Source organism: Patagioenas fasciata, chromosome 6 (genome assembly GCF_037038585.1).
Source record: "Patagioenas fasciata isolate bPatFas1 chromosome 6, bPatFas1.hap1, whole genome shotgun sequence".
Classification (NCBI taxonomy): domain Eukaryota; kingdom Metazoa; phylum Chordata; class Aves; order Columbiformes; family Columbidae; genus Patagioenas; species Patagioenas fasciata.
In genome coordinates, this window is record NC_092525.1 from 19,722,753 (window position 1) to 19,735,096 (window position 12,344).

Below are 12,344 nucleotides of genomic sequence, written 5' to 3' on the forward strand. Positions count from 1 at the left end.
TGGGTGGGAGCAGAACTGTAAGCAGGAATAAAAAGAGGAAGGGAAGGTAGCACAACTCTGATCTGTTGTTGTTACAGCACAACATACATACATGTTACATATCCTGTAACATGACAGTTTAGATGGTGTAATTATATCAATGTGCAAATCCAGTTCATATGTTGCCCAGAAATATGGATACTTACATCAGCTAGGAACTATTAAATACATTGCTTGGAATAAAGACACCCGAGAGTTAATTTTAAAAATCTTTATGTGAATATAAAATAATTCTTTCCAAAGGAAAATAAAACCAAAATTTTAAAATTAGTGCAATTTTTTTGAATTCTATCCAACCAAGTGTTTACATTTGTTTTAAACAGAAGATGTAGACACAGATACACTGAAAACCTTAACTCTAACTTGACTAGTGAGGGGAAGGGAAAAAGAGCAAAGAAATTAAGAAAATGACTTCACTAGACACTATCAACTTGTAAACAAGTGTTTCCATTTTATAATTACTAAACTATTTATGGCTACCTAAATAAAACATCAGTATTGCTTAAATTACTTATTTCCAAGTAAGTGTATGCTGCAGAAAATAAGGTACCCATATATATATATTTTTAAAGAACAAAAAAAATCAGCTAGGTGACAATTTCTTTTCAGGTAATGTTTCTTAATCTACTATAATAGTAGTTGCAAAAGAATCTTCTCAAAACTGCTGCCTGATCCACCTTGAGTAAAAGAACCTACTAGTTAAATTTGTATTATTGCTACAAAACACTTCCATAGTGCTTACTCTTAATCTTATATAAAAAAAATATTAAGTAGTGATATGTCAATCAAAAAATATTTTTGTTTCTTTGGATCTATATTACCCGTTTTACAGGAAACTGGCTAAAGTTACTAATAATGCTGAGTAAATTCAGCAGTATTTAATGATTTCACTTCCTAATTTCAATCTGTCCCTACCTGTGCTGTCTGGGCATGATACAAATCCATCTTGCAGAGAAAAGTAGCATCTTTCTTTGTCCTGCCTCAGCAGCGGTGCATGTTGCATCAAAACCATTGTATTGATATTGTTCTGCTGCTACATGTTGCATACATCTCAGCTGTAACACAGCAACGTTATTTGTAGCTTTTTTGTTTGATATGAATGAAGTTAACATTAAAGTGATACTTACTCTAATGATCCCTTCAGCACAGCCAGGTATGCTGAAGTGAATACAACATTGTGGCTTATAATGAAACATTAATTTCTACAGATCAGTTCCTCGCTCATAGGATGTAATCTAAGTTTAACCAGTTATAAAACAGCCACTCTTAAACAGGTTGTCAATACCAAAGAAACGCTGAAGTTATACTCACAACCTTTAACAGTTTGGAAAATGTCTCAAATACATAAAATTTTATCTAGTACCTGAAAACCGGATTAATTTTCGGCAACCCAAACAAGACTATCAGGGGCAACCTTGCCCTGAAAAAGGCTGTTCCCTCTCTGTAGTTCTGTAATCAAATTCTTCCACAACTAGGCAGAAGACAAGCTTCCAATTAAGCGATAGGGAGGTTCTTGGTCATCTTTGGTCCCAGGGTCTGCAGTTTTGAGAAGCATATAAAGACATCTGCTCCACATTTATACTATTCTTTACCTGATATGACTACTGACACAGCTCAACTACCGTGAGAAGTACAACAAATGCATCAAGACTACTAACTAGATGAGTATTTGAAACACGTCCATGAAAGTTTCCATGCTGTAAAGAACCAGGGTTAAGAGACCCACTCAACACCATCAGGGACAGTTTCACATTTCACTAGAACACATCGAACTACCAGGCTTCAGAAATGCAAGCATCTTGCACTGTTCAGCACCATCTCCCACCCCACTAGCAGATCAAACGAGCAATTGTACCTTAAAAATACAAACCCCAATAGTATCACTGCAGCAATAAAAGACCTCAAAACCCAAAAGGTAGTCCAAAGAAGAAAAGAATCCTCAAGAACACAACCTGACAGACAAAACTGCCCAACAGCAGTTTGTCTGGTGTATTCTCTGTTCATACCACATTTAGCATGAGACTGGCTTTTAAACAACCCCTTGTGTAGACAGAAGTTTTAAAAGAAGAAATCTCTTAAATGCCTAAATGTATAGCACTAAAATCATCACCACAACTAAGAAACAACACTAGCTAAGTACTAAAAATGGATACTTCCCACTTCTCTAGCAACGCATGCAATGCCCAATTAAGAATTTAAGATGCTGGGGAAGAAAGAAATCAAAGAACAAGCCATACTGAGGGGCATACAAAATGGAAGACTACTCAAACTTCACCATTCAAAACTTTAATTCTGCAAAGCTGAACACTGCTCTCAAATAAAAAGATAGCCTTGATGGTGAAGATATAGACATATGCTTTCCTTCACGCATATGGTTGAATTTTAAATTCGATCACTGACTGGTACAGCACCCTCAAGTATTTAGTTTAAGGGCTGCTGCAATTTTAACTACAGGTATAATGAATTTGGTCTAGACTGTTTGCAAAGAAGAATGGACATTAACAGGAGAGGTGCCTGACGACTGGAGAAAAGCAAATGTCACTCCAGTCTTCAAAAAGGGCAAGGAGGACCTGGGTAACTATAGACTGGTCAGCCTCACCTCCATCCCTGGGAAACTGATGGAACAACTTATCCTTGGTGCCACCTCAAGGCATATCAAGGATAAGAGGGTCATTAGGGCCAGTGAACATGGCTTCACCAAGGGGAAGTTGTGCTTGACCAACCTCATTGACTTTTACGAGGACATAACAAGGCAGGTAGATGATGGCAGAGCAGTGGACGTGGTCTTCCTTGACTTCAGTAAGGCATTTGACACAGTCTCCCGCAGCATCCTTACAGCTAAACTGAGGGAGTACGGTCTGGATGATCAGGTAGTGACGTGGACTGCAAACTGGCTGAAGGAAAGAAGCCAGATAGTCATGGCCAATGGGGCAGAGTCCAATTCGAAGCCTGTATCTAGTGGAGTGCCTCAGGGGTCAGTATTGGGGTAGGTATTATTCAACATATTCATCAACTATTTGGATGAGGGAATAAGAGTGTACTATCAGCAAGTTTGCTGATGACACCAAGCTGGGAGGAGTGGTTGACACACCAGAAGACTGTGCAGTCATCCAGAGACCTGGACAGGCTGGAGAGTTGGGCAGGGAAAAATGTAATAAAATATAACAAGGGCAAGTATAGAGTATTGCATCTGGGTAGGAACAAGCCCAGCTTCCAGTATAAATTGGGGAATGACCTATTAGACAGCACTGTAGGGGGAAGGGACCTGGGGGTCCTGATAGACAGCAGGATGACCACAAGCCAGCACTGTGCCCTTGTGGCCAGGAAGCCCAAAGCATCCTGGGGTGTATTAGAAGGGGGGTGGCTAGTAGGTCAAGAGAGGTTCTCCTTCCCCTCTACTCTGCCCTGGTGAGACCACATCTGAAATATTGTGTCCAGTTCTAGGCCCCTCAGTTCAAGAAGGACAGGGAACTGCTGGAGAGAGTCCAGTGCAAGGCAACAAAGATGATTAAGGGAGTGGAACATCTCTCTTATGAGGAAAGGAGGGGGGAAGCTGGGTCTCTTTAACTTGGAGGAGACAGAGGGGTGACCTTATTAACGTTTACAAATATATAAAGAGTGAGTGTCAGGAGGATGGAGCCAGGCTCTTCTTGGTGACAACCAACAGTAAGACAAGGGGTAATGGGTTCACACTGGAACACAAGAGGTTCCACTTAAATTTGAGAAGAAACTTCTCCATGAGGGTGACCGACACTGGAACAGGCTGCCCAGGGGGGTTGTGGAGTCTCCTTCTCTGGAGACACTCAAAACCCACCTGGACACATTCCTGTGTAACCTCATCTAGGTGTTCCTGCTCCAGCAGGGGGATTGGACTGGATGATCTTTTGAGGTCCCTTCCAATCCGTAACATTCTGTGATTCCGTGATTAACAAGTTTCCTAAAAATATAGTTTATAACAAAAGTAAGACATTTGGTAAATAGCAACACAAATTTGGTGAAAGATAGCAATTCCCTGCACCAAGACTTCTGGTATCAATTTGCATTTCATCTTCTTCAGTCTAGATACTGCAAAGCTATTACAGTTCATATATTTTTCTCGCTGCCAACAAGTAGTAAAATTATCTTTCATTCACCTACCCAGTACAGTTAGTTCAGAATAACTAAAGTGACACTGCATTCAAAAAAAAAAAAAAAAAAAAGGAAAATTAATTACCATACACAGGGTTGTATAAATAGCTGGAAATAAACAGCATTCCTTCCCACCTAACCCCCTTTCTGCAAGGAAAGGCAGGGTACCAATACTCCAGACTTTTAAAACATAGCCCAGACTTTTGAATTATTATCATAGCTTTTTTTCCTTACACAGGGAAAGACAGTTTATTTGGTTTTAATGGATTCAACATCTTAAAGAGAAGTTTTCCTTAATGTATCTATGCAGGAACTTACCCTTCAATTTTTTAAAATGAACTTGAGATGACAAAACAAATCCTGTCTTCTGTTATATAACAAGTCAACTAGTACTAACCTTTTTTAATCTTTTTCTATAAATGCAAGTATCTTCTTCCTCTTAAAACTGTACTTTGTATTCTAAAAAAAAAAGTATTTTTTAAAACATGGTACCAATCTTTTAATTTTCAGAAGAGCCCAGCAAAAATGGCCAGTACTGCCAGTTTCCTGAAGTACATTTTTGCATAACAACTTCCCTTTACAAAAGTCAACTTTCTAGCCCAAACCCATTAAATAAAGTTTTAAATATATAGCGCCAATTTCTATATTTACAATATATTCTGAAGGCAAATATAAATCTTAAGTTGTGCTTGTAAATACACTGCAGTTATTAAATCTACTTCTACTTGTAAAGCTAAGTACTACCTTTTAGACACACCATTGATCAACTTAATCACCACTTGATCAGTTTTGATGTTGAATTTGCAGTTGCCCACCATTTTAACCTTCTTTTGCATCAAGTAGTTAAAGTGGAAGCTATGAAACATTTAAGGACACTTTAGCATATAGGTTTTCCTCATGGTCCTTCCAGCTTAATCAGATGTTGCACCCGGTACTTTAACAGTGAGATTCCTTCTGGTATTGGTGACATGGCGCTGTTGAGCTAGGAAGGAGCGTCCAGGACCGTCTCTGCAAGCACCGCTACTGCCAACCAGTCTGGATTCCATACCTAGCTTCTGTAGAGTTAGGCTCTGCAAGTAAGTGAAACAACATTTACACTATAGCAAAAACTGGACCAAAAATAGGTCATCTTACATGCACAAAGCTCATGCTTACTCAGTATGCACACAGAATTTCTTTTACTCTATTTCCTGGATGCCCTCTTGCTACCATAAAAGGTATGAACCAATGCTGAAAGACTCATTCACATTCATATAGAATGTGTTAATTTTAGCTTATTGTAAAGTTGTTCCTTTATTAAGTAAGCTATTTAATTTTACTTTCTTATTTTTGATTTCCCATTTCAGTCTTTATGAAATCCTATTTAAACATTGCTTCATGTAAAGATTAAGAACTTCCTCCAGTCCTTTTCATAGCAACCTAACAAACATTCTAACAACCTTTGCAATGCTGCTGCAGGATGAGAAGACGCTTTAGCTTTTTTCCCACAAATACTGTCCTAAAGACACTGAACATCTACAGCAGGAGTCTGGAAACCTTTTGAACCACAGCATTCCTTTGTCTCAAGTCCAAAAACTCCAACAACAAATGCCACTGAACAATGAGAAATCTAACCTGCTAAATCCAAGAAGAAACTTGTGGCAGCAAATAGTATATTACTAACATGGAAGTCATGGCCTATACTTACTTCTAAGTCTCCTGTTCTAAAGCACAGAAGACAAGCAGAAAACATAACAAAAGCTTTAAAAAATAGATTACTTATATTTTTCCTTTACACTGCTATCAAAAATGATGATGCTGGTATCTCCTAAGTTACATGAACAGGATTGGAAATTCCAGCTATAACTCACTCAAGTTTGCATTCTGGCTTAAAGTCAGAATTAGCAAGTGGAAGAGTGATCTCATTTTAAACTAATATCCTCAAGGCTTTTCTCCTCTCCTTAGTTCCCTGTTTTATACGTAAGGCTGTGCTAATCTGCAAGGTGGACTCTTGTGCCACAAGTAGCTAAACTATTAGCCTTCTCTCCTAAGCATCAGTTTATAATGAATCTACAAAAAAAAAAAAGCGATGTAAGATTTAACTGTCAACATTGGCAAAATGTGTTCTTGTGATTTCTGAGATACCAACAAGTGAACTTTTGACCCACCTTGTTATACCATGCAGTTACAATAAGCTTTTCCTCGTAATCACGTAACTTAGCAAGTTTGTATTCAGCCTGCAAGCAGACAATAGAGAAGAAAATCTCAGTTAAAACACAAAAATAATCTTCATAAACTTATTGAGTCCATTGAGCGAAATAAAGACATACAGCAGAAATGCTTAAATATGCAAAATAGCTAGAAGGCTTAGAAGTGTAAATAAAGATATTTCCATAAATGACTATGAGAGAAGTTTAGACCATTTCAAGAAGAGGCAAAACTTTACACAATTTGCACTTTAACTTGGAAACATACCTTGAGGGGCCGTCTGTATGTGTGGAGAAATGCATGAAAGTCTAGAATGTATCAGAAAGTCTATCAATAATTTAGTAATTTTTTTTTTTACCTGAACGTCGAAGACAAGAATGTACCTCTAGTGGCTGAATATTCTTGTGTTGCTGAATTGCTATTACATTTAATTGCAATATAGTATACTTATCTAGTACGTAGAAGAAATCTGTGGCCATGGCATTTATAAAGTCAGACCTTTTAGCCTACTAACTCATGTTGAGGAATTTTGCATTTTCTGAGGTAACTATTCTAACCAGTCCTATCAATATTGCTATTAAAACTGAATGCAGCATTTCCCATTCCTTTTTTTTTTTCCTTTATCCTTGGACTCCTGTCAACAATCCTTTCAGGATTTGAGCCACAGTTCACTGACTTAATAGGTTTTACTCTTCTTTATAGATTCAAGAACTCCAGTACATGAAGCCACTGACTGATCAGAGGTCTACTAAATTCAAGTCACTGCTCAAACACTGAGTCCCTCATATGAACAAAGATACAGTACTACTGAAAAAGGCCAGACTCTGCAGCTCTGTACAAGTTACCGTAACATTACAAAACTATTTGTCTTGTCAAGTATTTCACTTACAGATTTTTCAGAGGGTTTAGAAAGAATCCAAACTAGAGTTTCAGTTCTATATTGAAAAGCACTGTTGAAAAGTACAGACTTCTATTAGGCTGCAAGGTTAATTAAGCCAAAATAAAAATCTCTAGGTTTGACAGTCTGTGCAGTTTCTATAATTGAATGCAGCATTGAAGGGGACTGGATCATTAAGAAACAGTAACTTGAGCATCTAATATCAGAGACAGTAGAATATACTAGAAGTTGTTATTACATATATGTAAATTTTTACCTCTAGTGCTTCAATTTTTTTGTCTTTCTCCATTATCTGTTTTCTGAGCAACATAATTTCTGCTGATGCTGGATTTAGCTTAGGGTCTAAGGTTTTTATCACCTGTACAAAGCAAAAAAACCCATTGTGAGTCAAGTTTGATTCTCAACAGCTCTGCATCTCATCTGCTCCCAGTAGAAATATGAAAACAGACTGACCACTAGTCAGGTAATTATGATGAGAACTAGGCTGTTACACTGCACAACAGAAGATATCAAATGGTACAAAGGAATAATACATCTCATGCTTTAGCCTAAAACCCATTCTCATACAATTAAGTGACAGCAATTGAGCAATTTAACTAAAAATGCAACATGCAGCCACTAATTTTAACTGGGAGGTAGATGCAGGGGACTTAAATCAATCTGTTTACAACTTACAGGGAGGAATGTACACGTTAAGTAACAGGCCACTCACATTTCTTGCTTTCTCAAGGTACATTTTATATCTTTCTTCCATTGCTTTCATATCCTCATCTTTTTTTCGCAAAGCTGCTTCCAGCTCTCCAATCTTCTGGGCTATTTACAGAAATTATCAACAAAGACATACAAAATAAAAATCAACATGGTACTTTCAAGGCTTCTGTGTTCTTTTTAACCACCCCCCCCCAACATTTTAGCTACTACATGATTTCTTAAGTTCCTATTTTCGTTTCACTTGTACCCATAAGGTCCCACTTGACACTGTATTCCCATTTTGAACAGCACTGTTCAACAAAACTAAGCCTCCATGAACCTCTCCCTGCCCACCACCATGTGCAAACCCTGCCCCCATTTCAGGTTTAAAGCTACACTGCAGCAGAAAGCCTTATCCAGACAAGTATCCCATAGCCCAGTGGCTACAGGAATAATTTCAGAAGAAACATACAAGTCTCTTTAAAGGAGAAACCAAAAACAACCACACAACCAAAAACATAGACCACCACACAAAACAACTTACGGTTCTGACTAATATCAGGCTGGAGTTCTGCAAGATCAGCTTCTTTCTTCTGTAACTCATCATGAACTTCATTTAATTTTTCCCTATAAATGAAAGTCTGGACTAAGGATAAAGTTCACAAATAATTCTGTGCACAGTTTTAAGAGCTGAAAGTTGAAACTTAATGGTCAAAGTGCTTAAACAACTGTTTTAAACTCTGGCAATGCTTTTAAGTTTAAATAGAAATATTAGCAGGTATTTAAAAGTTGTGAGTTCTGAATTGAGTCTCATTTACCTAAAGCTAGAAAACAAGAACAAAACAACCAAAAAACCTTCCAGCATCTCCTTAGCAGGAACTACATCAGCTGAAAGGATGGAAGTATTTCAGAAGAATGAAATGTGTTTTCAGTCCAGTAACAGTGGATGGTTCTAGCAGGCTGTTGTTGAATCAGAACAATTAAAATGCTATTGGTGACAGAGAGACAGTTAAGTGGATACTAGTAATACAAGATTCTCACGATCAGAGTTGATAAAACTACAACACTTAACCCACTAAGTACATGATTCTCAAATCAAGTGGCTTAGAACAACAAGACACCCCTACAAAGACTTACGCAGTTTCTGTGTTACAACAATCAAATTATTTAGCATAAATAAGCTATGGTGGATGCATGTGGCTTACTTACATGTGTGCTGCCAATTTCTGCTTCAGGTTGCTAGACTACAGAAGGAAAGAGTTAAAACTGAGTTACATGTCAGTATTTCATACTGTGAAATGTTAAAGTGCTCTTACAAATCAGCGAAGAATACTTAGCACACCTAAATAAGTCAAACCAAATAAATCCTAAGAAAACCGCATGTCTTTAATGCATTTTTTGTAACTGCATTCACTTTTTGTATTGCACAGATACCAGTTCCAGCACCTTCTTCCTTTAACACTATCCTCTTCACTATACCACCATTTAACGATAAAACTAGAGATTTTTAAAAGTAAAGTGGAAGTCAGAAGAGTTACAGTTCCTTAAAGAAGGGGAAGGAACCGCACAAAACAAGAGCTTTTCAACTGAAATGGAATTGGTGTGGAGGTCTCATGGATTCTCATACTACAGTGACTAAATTCATCTGCACTAAATACAGCAGAGCCAAGTCTCTGCTACACAAACGAGGGGAGCTGTCTTCATGCAGTAGAGTTTTTAGAAGGCATTGAACAGCATCAATTGTTTAAGGTATTTGCTTGTAAGGTCTTTTGAAAAGTGTATATTTGTTCGTGTTGGGGGGGGTGGGTTGGGTGACCCAAATGGGCTTCAGAGTTTGCTCACTCTTACTACTGCATAAGGTAGTGCTTTTCAAACTAAATTGAAAAAGAAAAAAAAGGCACTAAACCACAATCCTGTCTTCTTAGTAGTTATCAACACTAGACACACTGAAAAAGAAGCAGTGCATCTAAATAAATGACTTAATGTTATGCTGAAGGATTTTAAAGATAACTGACACGATGTCTTTAAGGTCAAGCAGCTTGAACTTTCACTTACTCCTTCAGACTTGGATCCCTGTTCCTGTAAAGTCTTTTGCAGATCTTCCATCTGCTGTTGTAATTCTCCAATACGCTCTTCATTTAGCCTTTTAGGAAGAAAATATGGTTATCACCTATCTAAATAGATCATACAAGAACTAGACTTTTCTGTTTCATGTCTGGATGGTGATTTTTCAGACAGTTTACCCAGCATGACTTAAGCCACAAAGAAACTGATTACAAATGCATTTAGCTTGAATTGAACTACTGAAACAAACACATGGCAACTTTATTAAACATTTTATAATGAAAGACCTAGAATAATTTTAAAGTTTTGAAAAAAATTTAACTACGTAAAATTCTCATATTGTAGTAAACTGCTTTCAGCATTCATTAAATGAGAGAAATTCAGATCATATCCCAGTGTTACAACATGATTAGTTTAAAGGTCAAGAAATGAGTTTACATTCATTCTTGGTCTACCAAGAAGAGTGTCCTATAAGTAACCCTTCCTTCAGAATACACTAACTCCAGATGTACCACATTTCACACCACCACATTTATGCTACTTTCCTTCTTGCTTGCTTCATAACCCGTTGTTAATGATAACATTGGTGACAGAAAAAGCATAACTGGCTTCCTGCAGTGCTACACTACAAATGCAAGCAACACAGGTGCTCCAAAAGTACAGAAATCACGTTTTGCAGTATCTGAAGGTACTGTTTCACCCATCACCTTTTCTCAGTTTCTAGTTCGTTCACTGTCCGATGCTTTTGCTCCAGCTGTTCCTGGAGCTCTGTAATACGTTCGTTTTCTGATCCCTCCTGTTTTAACAGAAGCATCTTATTTTCATGCTGCAGCCGAATAAACATTTCTCTGAATCAGAAACAACAAAAAAGTCACTGTTAATTAAGAAATAGGTGACTAAGAATATGACATAATACTCCCATTCGCTCCCCCAGCCTTAAACTGAGAGAAACAAGTTTTACTTAAGGATATAGTTGGAGTAACAATGCAATTCTTTATTAAAAGTTAACTTATAATTTTCAAACACCACAATAGCTTAAGAGATATGAACAAAGTTTAAAATTAAGTCACTCCAAACTCAGATTTTATTGTGCCTTCATGTTTCACTCTGCTAGACTTCAAAAGTAATATTACCTAGCCTTTGGCTGTTCTGTCTTAGTTGCTGTGTACTATTTATTTATTCTGTCGGTCAGTGGGGCAAGATAAGAATTGTTTTACTCCTTAAAGAGGATGTTTCAAGCCAAACTTAAAAGCATATCAGATTGATGGATATAAAGAAAGAATGTAAAGTAATAATAGGATAGGGAAATTATCAACTGATACAAAGGTTCCACTTAAATTTGAGAAGAAACTACTTCTCACTGAGGGTGCCAGAACACTGGAACAGGCTGCCCAGGGGGAGTTGTGGAGTGTCCTACTTTGAAGGCATTCAAGACCTGCCTGGACACCTTCCTGTGTAACCTCATCTGGGTGTTCCAGCTCCAGCCAGGGATTGGACTGGATGATCTTTTGAGGTCCCTTCCAACCCCTAACATTCTGTGATTCTGTGAAAAACAACATTATGCCCCACCCATAAAAGTTCCCAAACCACCTCAACCTTTTCACCTTACCTATATTCCACTGGCAGAATTTCAGCAGCAAGATTCTCATGGCTTTTAACATGAGATGCACCTGAAATTGCATGGGAAGTTTAATTTAGTAAACTTAAAGAAAACACTAATATACACAGAAAAGCCTCCAAAAGTAAAGCAATACCTGTTTGACTCAAGTGATCCTGCTGCATTTGTGAAAACCAGAGCTCTTCATTTGTCTCTTTTAATGCATCACACTGTACTATCAGCCTCTAAGAAGATATATTTGAAGTAGAATTAAGTCATACTGCACCACTTTAAGACCAAATAACATTAAGCAGGTGTAGTACTAAGACACACACATTCTAAGATATATTTTGTTTCATATGTGTATACACACACGGCCCTAAACTTCATTTTTATGGTAGCACTACTTCTGGGAAGGTATTCCTCAAAGAAACCAAGTGAGAGCGATTCATTAGGTGTTCAAATAAACTCTCCTTCAAGAGAGACTTACCTCTTTTTCTTTGATCAAAGCTTCATGTTTTTCTTCAAGTCGCTTCATTTCAAATGCTAGCTTATCAGCTCTTTTTGATTCTTCAGACAGCTTGTTATGAAGCTCCTGGACCTTTTCATAAAGAGAGTATATTCAGCACATTAATATTTTAAGTTGCTACCTTTAAAAGCTATGTTAAAGCCTTCACTCGTGCCCAGTTCAGCAAAATAAACAGCTGATTCTCCAAGCCTGGGGGAGTGGAATAAGACCAG

The 12,344-nt window shown here is 37.5% G+C and overlaps 1 protein-coding gene across 2 annotated transcripts in view; it reads right to left on the reverse strand.

Annotated features, from left to right (window-relative positions):
* Positions 1-235: 235 nt before the first annotated feature.
* HOOK1 (hook microtubule tethering protein 1) overlaps positions 236-12,344 on the reverse strand; it is a 29,617-nt gene continuing 17,508 nt past the window's right edge. For both annotated transcript variants that reach the window (XM_065842236.2, XM_071810148.1), the window contains exons 12-22: positions 12,094-12,204; positions 11,761-11,848; positions 11,616-11,676; positions 10,714-10,854; positions 9,998-10,085; positions 9,152-9,186; positions 8,487-8,569; positions 7,965-8,065; positions 7,509-7,610; positions 6,315-6,383; positions 236-5,237 (exon numbers count right to left, since the gene is read on the reverse strand). In XM_065842236.2, coding sequence (XP_065698308.2) covers positions 5,079-5,237; positions 6,315-6,383; positions 7,509-7,610; positions 7,965-8,065; positions 8,487-8,569; positions 9,152-9,186; positions 9,998-10,085; positions 10,714-10,854; positions 11,616-11,676; positions 11,761-11,848; positions 12,094-12,204 — 1,038 coding nt within the window. In that variant the 3' untranslated portion in view covers positions 236-5,078. The remainder of the gene's footprint in view (positions 5,238-6,314; positions 6,384-7,508; positions 7,611-7,964; positions 8,066-8,486; positions 8,570-9,151; positions 9,187-9,997; positions 10,086-10,713; positions 10,855-11,615; positions 11,677-11,760; positions 11,849-12,093; positions 12,205-12,344) is intronic.